This window comes from Chiloscyllium plagiosum, unplaced genomic scaffold (genome assembly GCF_037043375.1).
Source record: "Chiloscyllium plagiosum isolate Xiang-an unplaced genomic scaffold, Cpla_swu_hap1 HiC_scaffold_2, whole genome shotgun sequence".
NCBI classification, from domain to species: Eukaryota; Metazoa; Chordata; class Chondrichthyes; order Orectolobiformes; family Hemiscylliidae; genus Chiloscyllium; species Chiloscyllium plagiosum.
In genome coordinates, this window is record NW_028270140.1 from 57,449,825 (window position 1) to 57,461,556 (window position 11,732).

The 11,732-nt window shown below is 41.8% G+C and overlaps 1 protein-coding gene across 1 annotated transcript; it reads left to right on the forward strand.

The window, feature by feature from the left end:
• Positions 1 to 281: 281 nt before the first annotated feature.
• Positions 282 to 10,476, forward strand: hint1 (histidine triad nucleotide binding protein 1). Its single transcript, XM_043714316.2, has 3 exons — positions 282 to 440; positions 3,529 to 3,633; positions 10,234 to 10,476. Exons 1-3 carry the CDS (start codon positions 348 to 350, stop codon positions 10,396 to 10,398), a joined length of 363 nt encoding a protein of 120 aa, XP_043570251.1. The 5' UTR covers positions 282 to 347; the 3' UTR covers positions 10,399 to 10,476.
• Positions 10,477 to 11,732: the final 1,256 nt, after the last annotated feature.

Below are 11,732 nucleotides of genomic sequence, written 5' to 3' on the forward strand. Positions count from 1 at the left end.
CTGAAGCAGGGTCATCGGACAGATGTTGCCAAACCTTTTCCAGCAAATTCTATTTCTGATTTACAGCATCCGCAATACTTTCGGTTTTTATTTCGGAAACACAATAAGTTGGTTATGGCCTAATTAATTTTCAATTTTACAGCTTCCAAAGATATACTTTCACCTGACCGTAGCTTCACGTGACTCCGCCGGATATGAACTAGCGCGTGGTTTTACTTCCCCACCAACCCCGTCCAATAGGAGAGTAGGGACTCCAGTGATTGACAGCCGGACCTGGTGGGCGGGGTATGGTGAGGCCTCTGCACGAGTGTTAGTCTGGTGTGTTCTGTGAGAGCACAGGCTGAATCATGGCACATAGTGTTCAAATTGGGGGTGATACCATCTTTGGTAAAATTATTCGCAAAGAAATCTCGTGTGAGCTTCTGTACGAAGATGATAAGGTAGAGCCTGGCGGGGTGTAAAGTGTGTGGAGAATTTGCCCTAATCCCGGGATAACTTTGCACTGAGGAGAGGCAGGGCATGTTTCCCTGTCAGTGCCTGTCCCTCTTTTTGATCGTGCGCCAATTGTTTTAAATGTTATTTAAAACTGTGAACGAGGTTATATCGAGGCCTAGTGCCTGTACTGACTCAGCCATCTAGGCCCCCACCAATCTGGAATGATCGGATGCTGCGCGGAAAGTGGAGGAGGGTGTGGTATGCTGAGCTTTCCCAGTAACTTCACTGCAGCCTTTTTCAACTTGTGTCTTCATAGATAGTGATGATCCGTCTTAAATTGAGCGCGGAGACTGTGCTGAGGTTTTCACGTCGAACTAGGCCGTCAACAGTCATTGCTGCACCAAAGCTGACCTCAGTGGAGGTGTTCTGATGTCAGCGGTGGTTTATTACCGACGCTTCAGACTCTGAGTCAGTCCATTGTGGACTGACAAATGGCAAGTAATATTCGCGCTACACAAGTTGCCAGGTCCAGTTCCAGCAGCAGACATGACATTCAATTGCGTTACCACTATTGAATCCCCATCCCCAGTATCACTATCATAACGTTACCCCATTAACCATAAACTGCACAGGAATAACCAAGTAAATATTGTGGCTGGTATAATTACATTTAAAAGACATCTGAATGTGTTTAGGAAGGATTTAGAGGGATATAGGCTAAGTACTAGCAAATGGGACTAAATTAGGCCAGGATATCGGATCGGCACGGGTGAATTGGACCAAAGGGTCTGTTTCCGTGTAGTACATCTCAATGACTCTAATCAATAGTGAGTAATTCGATTGCCATCTCGCCCACTATCTTCAGCATTTGCTGTCTCACAGTGCACTGATGCATAGTGGCAGCCGTGTCAAAGATGTACTGCAGAAATTTAGCGAGGCTTGTTAGATCTGTGGTAGGTACTGTCTTGCAGCACCAGATGCCTGGATTCAATTCCAGCCTTGGTTGACTGTGTGGAGTGAAATATTCTTCCCATGATCACATGGGTGTTTATCAGATGGTTTCTTCCCAAAGTTCAAAATTGGCAGGTTTGATTGGTTGCATAGTGTCCAGGGTGTGCAGGCTGGGTGGATTAGCCATGGTTAAATGCTGGGTTATGGGGAAAAAGGTGGGGGTAGTAGATTGGGTGGATGCTGTTCAGAAGGTTGGTGCAGATTCAATGAGCCAAATGGCCTCGATCTGTATTGTAGGGATTCTATGATTTGTAGCTGCAACCGTCGAGAATCTTTTCCCCTTGGCAGCTGGTGACTTGTAGATAAAATCAGTGTACATAATCTAAAAGAAGTAGCTTTATTTGGTTTTTAAGAAAGAAGAAATATAAACTTACCTGTTTTAATCTGATAGCTGAGTTTGCTATGTGAGCTGCTAATTAAAATGTTGCTATTTGTAGTGCCTGCTCTAAAGTTTTATCTGATAAATTGGAATGCAAACTGTTCTTTTCCAGGAAAAATTCTGAAAAGAACTGCTCACAAAACTACCCTCTCTTGTCAGTCAGCAATTTCCATTAGTGTGTTGCTACTGTCCCCTGTATTTGCTCATCAGTCTCTTGTTGACTCTAAGGCATACCTTTTGGAAGCCTGTGTGAGCCATATCAACAGCAGTGCCCCCCACAACCACCTATGTTAAATTCGCCCAAAATCAAACAATCACTGACAGAATATAAGTTTCAGTGAAAAACAATTTGTGGAAATAATTAAGAAAATTAACAATCTATCATTTCCCACACTATGTCTCATGTACTCCAACTGTTTCGACTGTCCCCCTTTTCCACTTTCACTCTCCTTGTTTTTCACACGCTCACTCTCATTCATTCCCTTTCCAACTCTGCGTCTGCCCTTCCCTACTTTTCCACTGTCTCAAAGTGTCACTATCTCTTTGTTTCACTCTCCCTTGCTGCGACAATAGACAAAGCCCTTGTTTTTCTATTTGTTAGATACAATGTTCTGTCCACAGTCCAATGTAATGTAAAGCATATATATTGTGATTCTTGGAGTCAGTCCCCTGAGCTGAGGAGACTCTAAATCCCCTGTTTAAAATATTTTTTAACCCCCATACTACTGCCTAACAGTGGTAGTGCTTATTTATTTCCCAGCACCGATGTCCTGTGTGCAAATGTCTGACACAGTGAAGAACAATGAGTATGTAAATGTTTATTCACATTCCACCACCATGAAGAAAGGAAACACCTAAGTGGCCAGTGACAAGCAGTGCCCTTCTTATCAAAGAGCAATGCTGCATGATCCAAAAATGTGAAGGGGAGGGCAGGAATTAAATCAAAGTAGAGTCAGAGGTAAGTTCATTCTTTGGATTCCCTAACAGTTAAGACTCGGAAGTATTGTGGGTCTGGAGCCACATGTAGGCCAGACTAGTAAGGATTGCAATTTTCTTCTCTAAAAGATATTAGTGAACCAGATGAATATTTCCAACAATTGATAACAGTCATCATTAGACTACTAATTTCAGATTTTTATTAAATTCAGATTCCACCATCTGTGGCAGGATTCGAACCCAGGTCCCCAGAACATTAGCTGCATTTCTAGATGAGCTGTCTCGTGATAATACCACAAGGCTATCACCTCCCCTTTCCCCTGTTTATATTTTTTTCATTTTTCTTTCTTATTGTTTTTTCTTACTGAGGTAGTGCTTATTTTTTCTTCCCTTGTTTATATCAGTCAGCCAGGGCTCCTTTATTGGTGTTGTTAACTTGGGCCAATCAAGAATCTCTGAGTAAATAAAAATACACCTGGTTCCAACCATACGCTCAGGCTGCCATCCCTATTGCCCTTTCTGACTGACTCTCTTGGTATTCGTTTCTGGCTGCATCTCTTGTTGATCCAATGCTGCCTTTACCCAGACATCTAGATGGATTCATGAATAGCAAAGGTTCAGAAGGTTTTAGGCCACATGCTGGCAAATGGGACTAGATTAATTTAGTATATCTGGTCGACATGGACACATTGGACTGAAGGGTCTGTTTCCATGCTGTACAGCTATATGACTATTTCATCAGAATGAAATGGATTTTCCTTTCACAGTGTATCGCTTTCAATGATATTCAACCACAAGCTCCGACTCATTTTCTTGTGGTTCCAAAGAAGCCTATTGCCCACTTGTCTAAAGCAGAAGATTCGGATGCAGAGGTGAGTGAAGTTTTTACACTGTTCTTAAAGTAATCCATGTTATGACAGCATATTGGTGATATCTTACAATAAAATATTTAAAGATGCTTAACAGACTATATGGAAATGGATGGAAGTAGTAAAAATTAGAAAAGTTTGGCTGAATAATTGGATGTGAAGGATGATGATAAAGGGAGAGCAGTGGAGAAGACCTCTGAGACTGGTCCAACAGCTGAAACTTGCTGATATTGGTGGGGCCTCAGAAGGAAGTTTCAAGTCAAAATGGATAGTTGAGGAGAGTAAAAGAACAGAAACTTAATGTTAAGGTAGGATGAATGAGATCATGGATCACTTCTATGAAAATAAAAATTTGAGCAAGATTTTAAACTTGATGCAATGGACTACAAACCAGTGTGGATCAACTGGATGTGTAGATGGGATGTACTCAAAAGTATTCTGGGCAAGTTTATATTTATGAAGGTTAGAAGACAAAAGGTCTGCAGTGAAGGGAGATATTGACATTGTTGTGTATGGAGTTTTAAAATTGTTAGTGAAGTTTTGAACTTCCCCACGCTAGGGATAATACAGTTTCTATCATGGACTTTAGGGGGAGCTGGCAAATTGGATATACAATTGGCTTGATGGTAGGAAGCAGAGGGTAATTGCAGAAGGATGCTTGTCAGATTGGAGTCCCGTGACTAGTGGAGTGCCTTGGGGATTGGTGCTGGGCCCATTACTGTTTGTTATCTATAATCAATGATTTGGATGAGAAAGTACAAGACCTGATTTGCAAGTTTGTAGATGACACTAAAATAAGCGGTATCGTGGATATTGGGGAAGGTTATTAGAAATTACAACATGATCTTGAATATGAAGTAGGCCGAGATGTGGCAAATGAAGTTTAATGGCAAGTGTGAGATTTTGCACTTTGCAAAGTCATCAAGAAACTCTTGCCTTGATTTGAATGTAAGGGCCTTAAGGAGTGTAGTGGAACAGAATGGCCTTGAAGTTCAGGTGCATGGTCCTCTGAAAGTGGAGGCACAGGTAGACAGGGCAGTGAAGAAAGCTTTTGGCCCACTGGCCTTCATCAGTCAGGACACTGAGTATGGGAGTTCCAGAGTTATCTTGCAGTTGCACAGGATGTTGGTGAGGCTGCACTTAGAGTACTGTGTTCAGTTTTGGTCGCCTTGCTACAGGAAGGATGTTATTTAACTGGAAAGAGCGCAGAAGAAATTTACAAGAATGTTGCCAGGACTCAATGGTCTGAGTTATAGGGAGCGGTTGGACAAAATAAGACGTTTTTCTTTCGAGCATAGGAAACTGAGGGAATTTATAGAAGCGTATAAGATTGAGAGGCATGGAAAAGGTGAATGTACTCCGTCTTTTTCCCAGAGTTGGGGAATTGAGGACTAGACAGCGTCAATTTAAGGTTAGAGGGGAAAGAACAGAAAGGAAGCTTGAGGGACAACTTTTTTTACACAGAGGATAGTACACATATGGAATGAGCTGTCACTAGAGGCATTTAACAGCATTAACAGCATTTAAAAGGCATTTGGACAAATACACAGATAGGAAAGTTTTTAAAAGGATATGGGCCAAGTGCAGGGAAATGGGGTTAGCGTGGATTGACATTTTGGTTGGCATGGACCAATGTGTCGTAGGACTTTAAGATTGAGACTATGCAGATGTCTGTGCTTATAATGTCCATCCTTTCCTTTCCTTCTCAAATTCTTAATTCCAACAACAACAACAACTTGTATTTATGTAGCATGTTGAAGTTATTTGAAGGCATTTAAGACACACAATTAGACAAAACATTTTTAATTCTAAACTACCATCGACCTGCCACTCCACCTCCAACTTCTGCCATATTTAAACTTAACTCCAATGCTACTTCCGCTGCTCCCCAACTTCTTTTTCTGATTTAATTTTAGTTAATATTGTCAATAGCTCCCTCCATTCATCTCTTTCAGCGTTATCATTACAGCCCCATTCCTTAAAGGAAACCCCAATCTTGACTTTTCAATCCTCAACAATGATCACCTCATCTGCAACCTCTTTTTCTCCCTTTAGGTCCTGGGCAGCATGTTGTTCATAGTAATGGCCCTGATCAAATCTCAGCAGATCAAAAATCAAAGCATTTTGTTTCTGCCACATCCTTATTTTATAGGGTTGGCAGGATCTAATGCTTCTTTTTAGGACTTTGTTTGGACTTTTACATCCACTAACCTGAATTTAGCAAATAGTCTCCACTACCTTTTGCATAACTCTTACTAATCAAGATGCAGCCCTTCATTGATGTTATCTGCAGACAATTTTAATTCAGCTATCAGGCCAGTTGAAAATCAAATCTTACAATATTTCTCGCCTCCATTCCCTTTCACTAATTCAAAAAATTGATGTATTATAGAGGTTTACAAAATTGCGGGGGATGGATGGGTAAATAGGCAAAGTCTTTTCCCTGGGTCGGGGAGTCCAGAGGTAGAGGGTTAGAGGGAAAAGATATAAAAGAGACCTTTGGGGCCACTTTTTCACACAGAGGATGGTATGTGTATGGAATGAGCTGCCAGAGGAAGTGGTGGAGGCTGGTACAATTGCAACATTTAAAAGGCATTTGGATGGGTATACAAATAGGTTTGGAGAGATATGGGCCAGGAGCTGGCAGGTGGTACTAGATTGGGTTGGGATATCTGGTCAACATGGAAAGGAAACCCTTTCAAGTTTCACAACATCTTTCATTGGAAGGAGACCAGAATTGCAAGCAATATTCCAACAGTGGCCTAACCAATGTCCTGTATAGCTGCAACATGACCTCCCAATTCCCATACCAAACGCCACCTTCACTATCCTATCTACTTGCGACTCCACTTTCAAGGAGCTATGAACCTGCACTCCAAGGTCTCTTAGTTCAGCAACCCTCCCTAGGACCTTACCATTAAGTGTATTAGTCCTGCTAAGATTTGCTTTCCCAAAATGCAGCACCTCACATTTATCTGAATTCAACTCCATCTGCCACTTCTCAGCCCATTGGTTGAGATCCTGTTGTAATCTGAGGTAACCCTCTTCGCTGTCCACGACACCTCCAATTTTGATATCATCTGCAAACTTACCAACTGTACCTCTTATGCTCACATCCAAATCATTTATGTAGATGACAAAAAGTAGAGGGCCCAGCACAAGGGGGCATAGCTTTAAATTAAGGGGGGGTAGGTTCTTTACTCAGCGAGTCGTGAGTTCATGGAATGCCCTGCCAGTAGCAGTGGGCTCTCCCTCATGGGCATTTAAGCGGGCATTGGATAGGCATATAGAGGGTAGTGGGCTAGTGTAGGTTAGGTGGGCTTGGATCGGCGCAACATCGAGGGCCGAAGGGCCTGTACTGCGCTGTATTCTTCTATGTTCTATGTCTATGTTCTATGATCCTTGTGGCACTCCACTGGTCACAGGCCTCCAGTCTGAAAAACAATCCTCCACCACCACCCTCTGTCTTCTACCTTTGAGCCAGTTCTCAATCCAAATGGCTAGTTCTCCCTGTATTCTGTGAGATCTAACCTTGCTAATTAGTCTCTCCCATGGGGAACCTTGTCAAACACCTTACTGAAATCCATATAGATCACATCTACTGTCTGCCCTCAGCAATCCTCTTTGTTACTTCCTCAAAACACTCACTCAAGTTTGTGAGACATGATTTCCCACACACAAAGCCATGTGCCATATCCTGAATCAGTCCTTGCCTTTCCAAATACATGTATATCCTGTCCCTCAGGATTCCCTCCAACAACTTGCCCACCACTGACATCAGGCTCACTGGTCTATAGTTCCCTGGCTTGTCTTTACCACCTTTCTTAAACAGTGGCACCACGTTAGCCAACCTCTAGTCTTCCAGCACCTCGCCTGTGACTAGCGATGATACAGACATCTCAGCAAGAGGCCCAGTAATCACTTCTCTCGCTTCCCACAGAGTCCTAAGGTTCACCTGATCAGGTCCTGGGGATTTATCCACCTTTACCCGTTTCAAGACATCCAGCACTTCCTCCTCTGTAATATGGACATTTTGCAAGGTGTCGCCATCTAATTCCCTACAGTCTATATCTTCCTTAGTATTTTCCAAAGTAAATACTGATGCAAAATACTCATTTAGTATTTCCCCCATTTTCTGTGGCTGTCTTTCCAAATCATGTATACCTTATGTCAATATCTTCTCAAGTAACTTACCTACCACAGATGTTAGGTTTACTGGTCTATAGTTCCCAGGTTTTTTTTTGCATCCCTTCTTGAATAAGGGCACAACTTTCGCTACACCTCTTGTCTTGCGGGACCTCACCCGTATCTACCAGTGATGCAAAATCATCTTGATTAAATTCATGAGTTCATATTTTATAGTCTGTAACTAAAGGGGTTTAGATAGATGGGTGGTTCTAAAAGGAACTTTAATATTATAGTATTGCTACCAAAATGGAAAAAAAATTCTTTTTGGTGTGAATATGTCTTTATCATTTTAAGTGTCTAGGAACATATCCCTCAATATTTTAAACTCCATGGAATATTTGCCAAGTAAAGGAGACTTTGACTTTTTTCATTGATGAATCTAAATTGATATGGAAAGATTTAAGAGGAGATTTGTTACTGCTCAGAATCTAGTCACTTGCAGAGTGAAAAGCTGACTCAATAGAGTCATAGAACATGGAAATAGTCCCTAAAGTTGAACTGGTCCATGTTGACCATATTCCCAAGCTAAATTAGTTCCTCTTGGCTGTGTTTGGTCCATATCCCTCCAAACCTTTCCTATTCATGTACTTATCCATACGCCTTTTAAATGTTGGAAAACTGTATCTGCATCCACCACTTCCTCTAGCAGTTCATTTCATGTACAGACCACACTATATTTTCCAAAAGAAAAGTTTCCCCATGTCCTTAAAATTTTCTCTCCTCACCTCAAAAATATGTCCCATAGTTTTTAACTTCACGCTAGGGATAAGACATTTACTATTCCCCTTATCTATGCTCCTCATAATTTTATAAACCTCTATTAGACGACCCCTCAACCTTCTATGCTTCAGTGAACATGTCCAGCTTATTTTTATTACACCAAACCTCCATTCCTGCCAACATGACATCTCAACACTTAAAGGTATGAGCAATGAAAGCAAGTGTGCTAAACGCTTGTTAACTATCTTGTTTACCTGTGCACATTTCCAAGAAGTATGTACTTGATCCCTTAGATCTGTCTGTTCTAAACACTGCTGAAAATGTTGCTGGAAAGGCGCAGCAGGTCAGGCAGCATTCAGGGAACAGGAGAATCGACGTTTCGGGCATAAGCCCTTCTTCAGGAAAGGGCTACCCATTACCCATTGCCTTACCATTAATTAGATTACTTTACAGTGTGGAAACAGGTCCTTCGGCCCAACAAGTCCACACCGACCCGCTGAAGAGTAACCCACCCAGACCCATTCCCCTACATTTACCCCTGCACCTAACACTACGGGCAATTTAGCATGGCCAATTCACCTGACCTGCACATTTTTGGGCTGTGGGAGGAAACCGGAGCACCCGGAGGAAACCCACGCAGACACGGGGAGAATGTGCAAACTCCAGACAGTCAGTCGCCTGAGGCGGGTATGGAACCCGGATCTCTGGCGCTGTGAGGCAGCAGTGCTAACCACTGTGCCACCGTGCCGCCCACAAACAAGAACAATGAGCAATTGGATAAGTCCTGCCCTTGTTTGTTTTACCAAAATGCAATACTGCACATCTATCCAAATTAAACTCGGTCTTCTGTTCCTCAGCGCATTGACCCAATTGATCAAGATCTCTTTGTAATCTTAGCCTTCACTGCCAATTGTACCATCAATATTGGTGTCATCAACAAAGATTACCAGCCATGCTTCATATATAAAACCATTTAGATAAGAATATATGACAAACAAAAATGGACCCTGTACTGATCCTTGTGGTTTCCAGTCCGACAAAAACAGTCACCCCCTTTAGCCTTCGAAATTCCAGGGAAAACAGGCGCCATTTGGATAATCTCTCCTGTCCTCATAATGTAACCCCTGAAGTCTAGGATTCATCTTTGTAAACCTCTGTTGTACTCCCTCCCTTCCTTCTGAGGTAGACTTGAATACAAGAGCAGCACTCTCAATTGCAGGACATGGTCACACCCAGCCCCCACCATGTCCTAGTCACTAGTGTCTTTCTTTATCTAATTTTGGAGGGTAATCATGCAGAAATTTACTAGGATGAAATGTACAAATATTTTTCCATTGTCTCCTGAAAGTGATGACCCATAGAAATACAAATCTATACTTCCCAATTGCTCATTGTTCTTGTTTAGAGTTTAGGCTGTTTACTGGTTGAAAAAGCATTTCTTCTCACTTCCTCTTGGTCACTGAACCCAGTTGTAACATTTTAATATGGGGAGAATTAAACCTGGCCTCTCTGTGGCTTAGTATCAGGCCATGTCAGGATTAATTTATTATTAAGTCTCCTGTTATGATATATATAGATGTGTGTGTATCTATGTTAATTATATAATAATTGTATTTTAGCTAGTAAATATGTTTTGTTAATTCTATGATGAACTGCACGGACTCAATTATGCATTTTCTTTCACCTGTCTTGTAGCTTTTGGGACACCTGATGATCGTTGGTAAAAATTGTGCTGCGAAGTTGGGCTTAACAAATGGCTACAGACTCATCCTTAATGAAGGCGACGACGGTGGACAGTCTGTCTACCACATTCACCTTCATGTAATTGGTGGACGTCAAATGTCTTGGCCACCAGGTTAATTGTTACTGGAATGTTGCTTGACCGCTGGAACAGTTAATGCAATCTCTTAAATAAAGAACATGTTACATGCTATGGTATGCCAATCTCAAAAACATTACTGCTTTTGTGTTTCAATTGTTATTAATCTTATAGAATGAATTCAGTTCAGAAATCTGCATGCAAATGCTGTAACTCATTGATAAAACAAATCTTGTGTGTCTCCATTTCAACCCTTTCAGCATTTATTTTTCCAAATATCATTCCTGTAGCTGTATTGCTGGCCACAGAGCTGCCTAATGTTAACAGTTGGGCAGGTGAATCATGATGTCTTTCCCACTGGGGAAATTAAATTGATACTGTATATGTATAATATTACAGGTGGTGATAGCCAGGTGGGTATTATCATTGGGCTATTAGTCCAGTGATGCAAATGGATGACTGTGATCAAATCCTGCCTTGGCAGATGGTAGAATTTTACTTCAACATAAATCTGGAATCAAGAGTCTGATGGAGACCATAAATCTATTGTCAATGGTTGGAAAAATCCATCTGGTTCACTAATGTCCTTTTTAGAGAAGGAAACTGCCATTCTTATCTGGTCTGGCCTACATGAGTCCAGACCCACAGTAATGTGGTCAGTACTAGCCTAGCCAGCACATGTCCACATCCTGTGAATGTGTAAAAAAAAAAAAAAAAAATTGAGGAGACCATATTGTGGTGGTGTTTTTACCTTTCTTTCGCGAATAGTTAAACTTTCCCAATAGGTTCTAGAATAACAACATTGGGGTAAAAACAATGACTGCAGATGCTGGAAACCAGATTCTGGATCAGTGGTGCTGGAAGAGCACAGCAATTCAGGCAGCATCCGAGGACAGGCAAAATCGACGTTTCGGGCAAAAGCCCTTCATCGGGAATAAAGGCAGAGAGCCTGAAGCGTGGAGAGATAAGCTAGAGGAGGATGGGGATAGAGTACCCGCTATGCTACTCTATCCCCACCCCCACCCTCCTCTAGCTTATCTCTCCACGCTTCAGGCTCTCTGCCTTTATTCCTGATGAAGGGCTTTTGCCCAAAACATCGATTTTGCCTGTCCTCGGATGCTGCCTAAATTGCTGTGCTCTTCCAGCACCACTGATCCAGAATCTAGAATAACATTAACCCATCGTTTTTCAGTTTTGAACTGAGTAGGACTGTTGCATTGTCCTACATACATGCCTAGTATTTAAGAGACCTGGTGCTTTGGTTGCAAAGGGTCTTCTATATTCTCTTTTGACCTTAACTGTGTCACTTTCATTTAGTGGCTATTTGGTGGCAAGCTTCACCCATTGTGGAATGCATGTTGGTATTGGTTTGGAA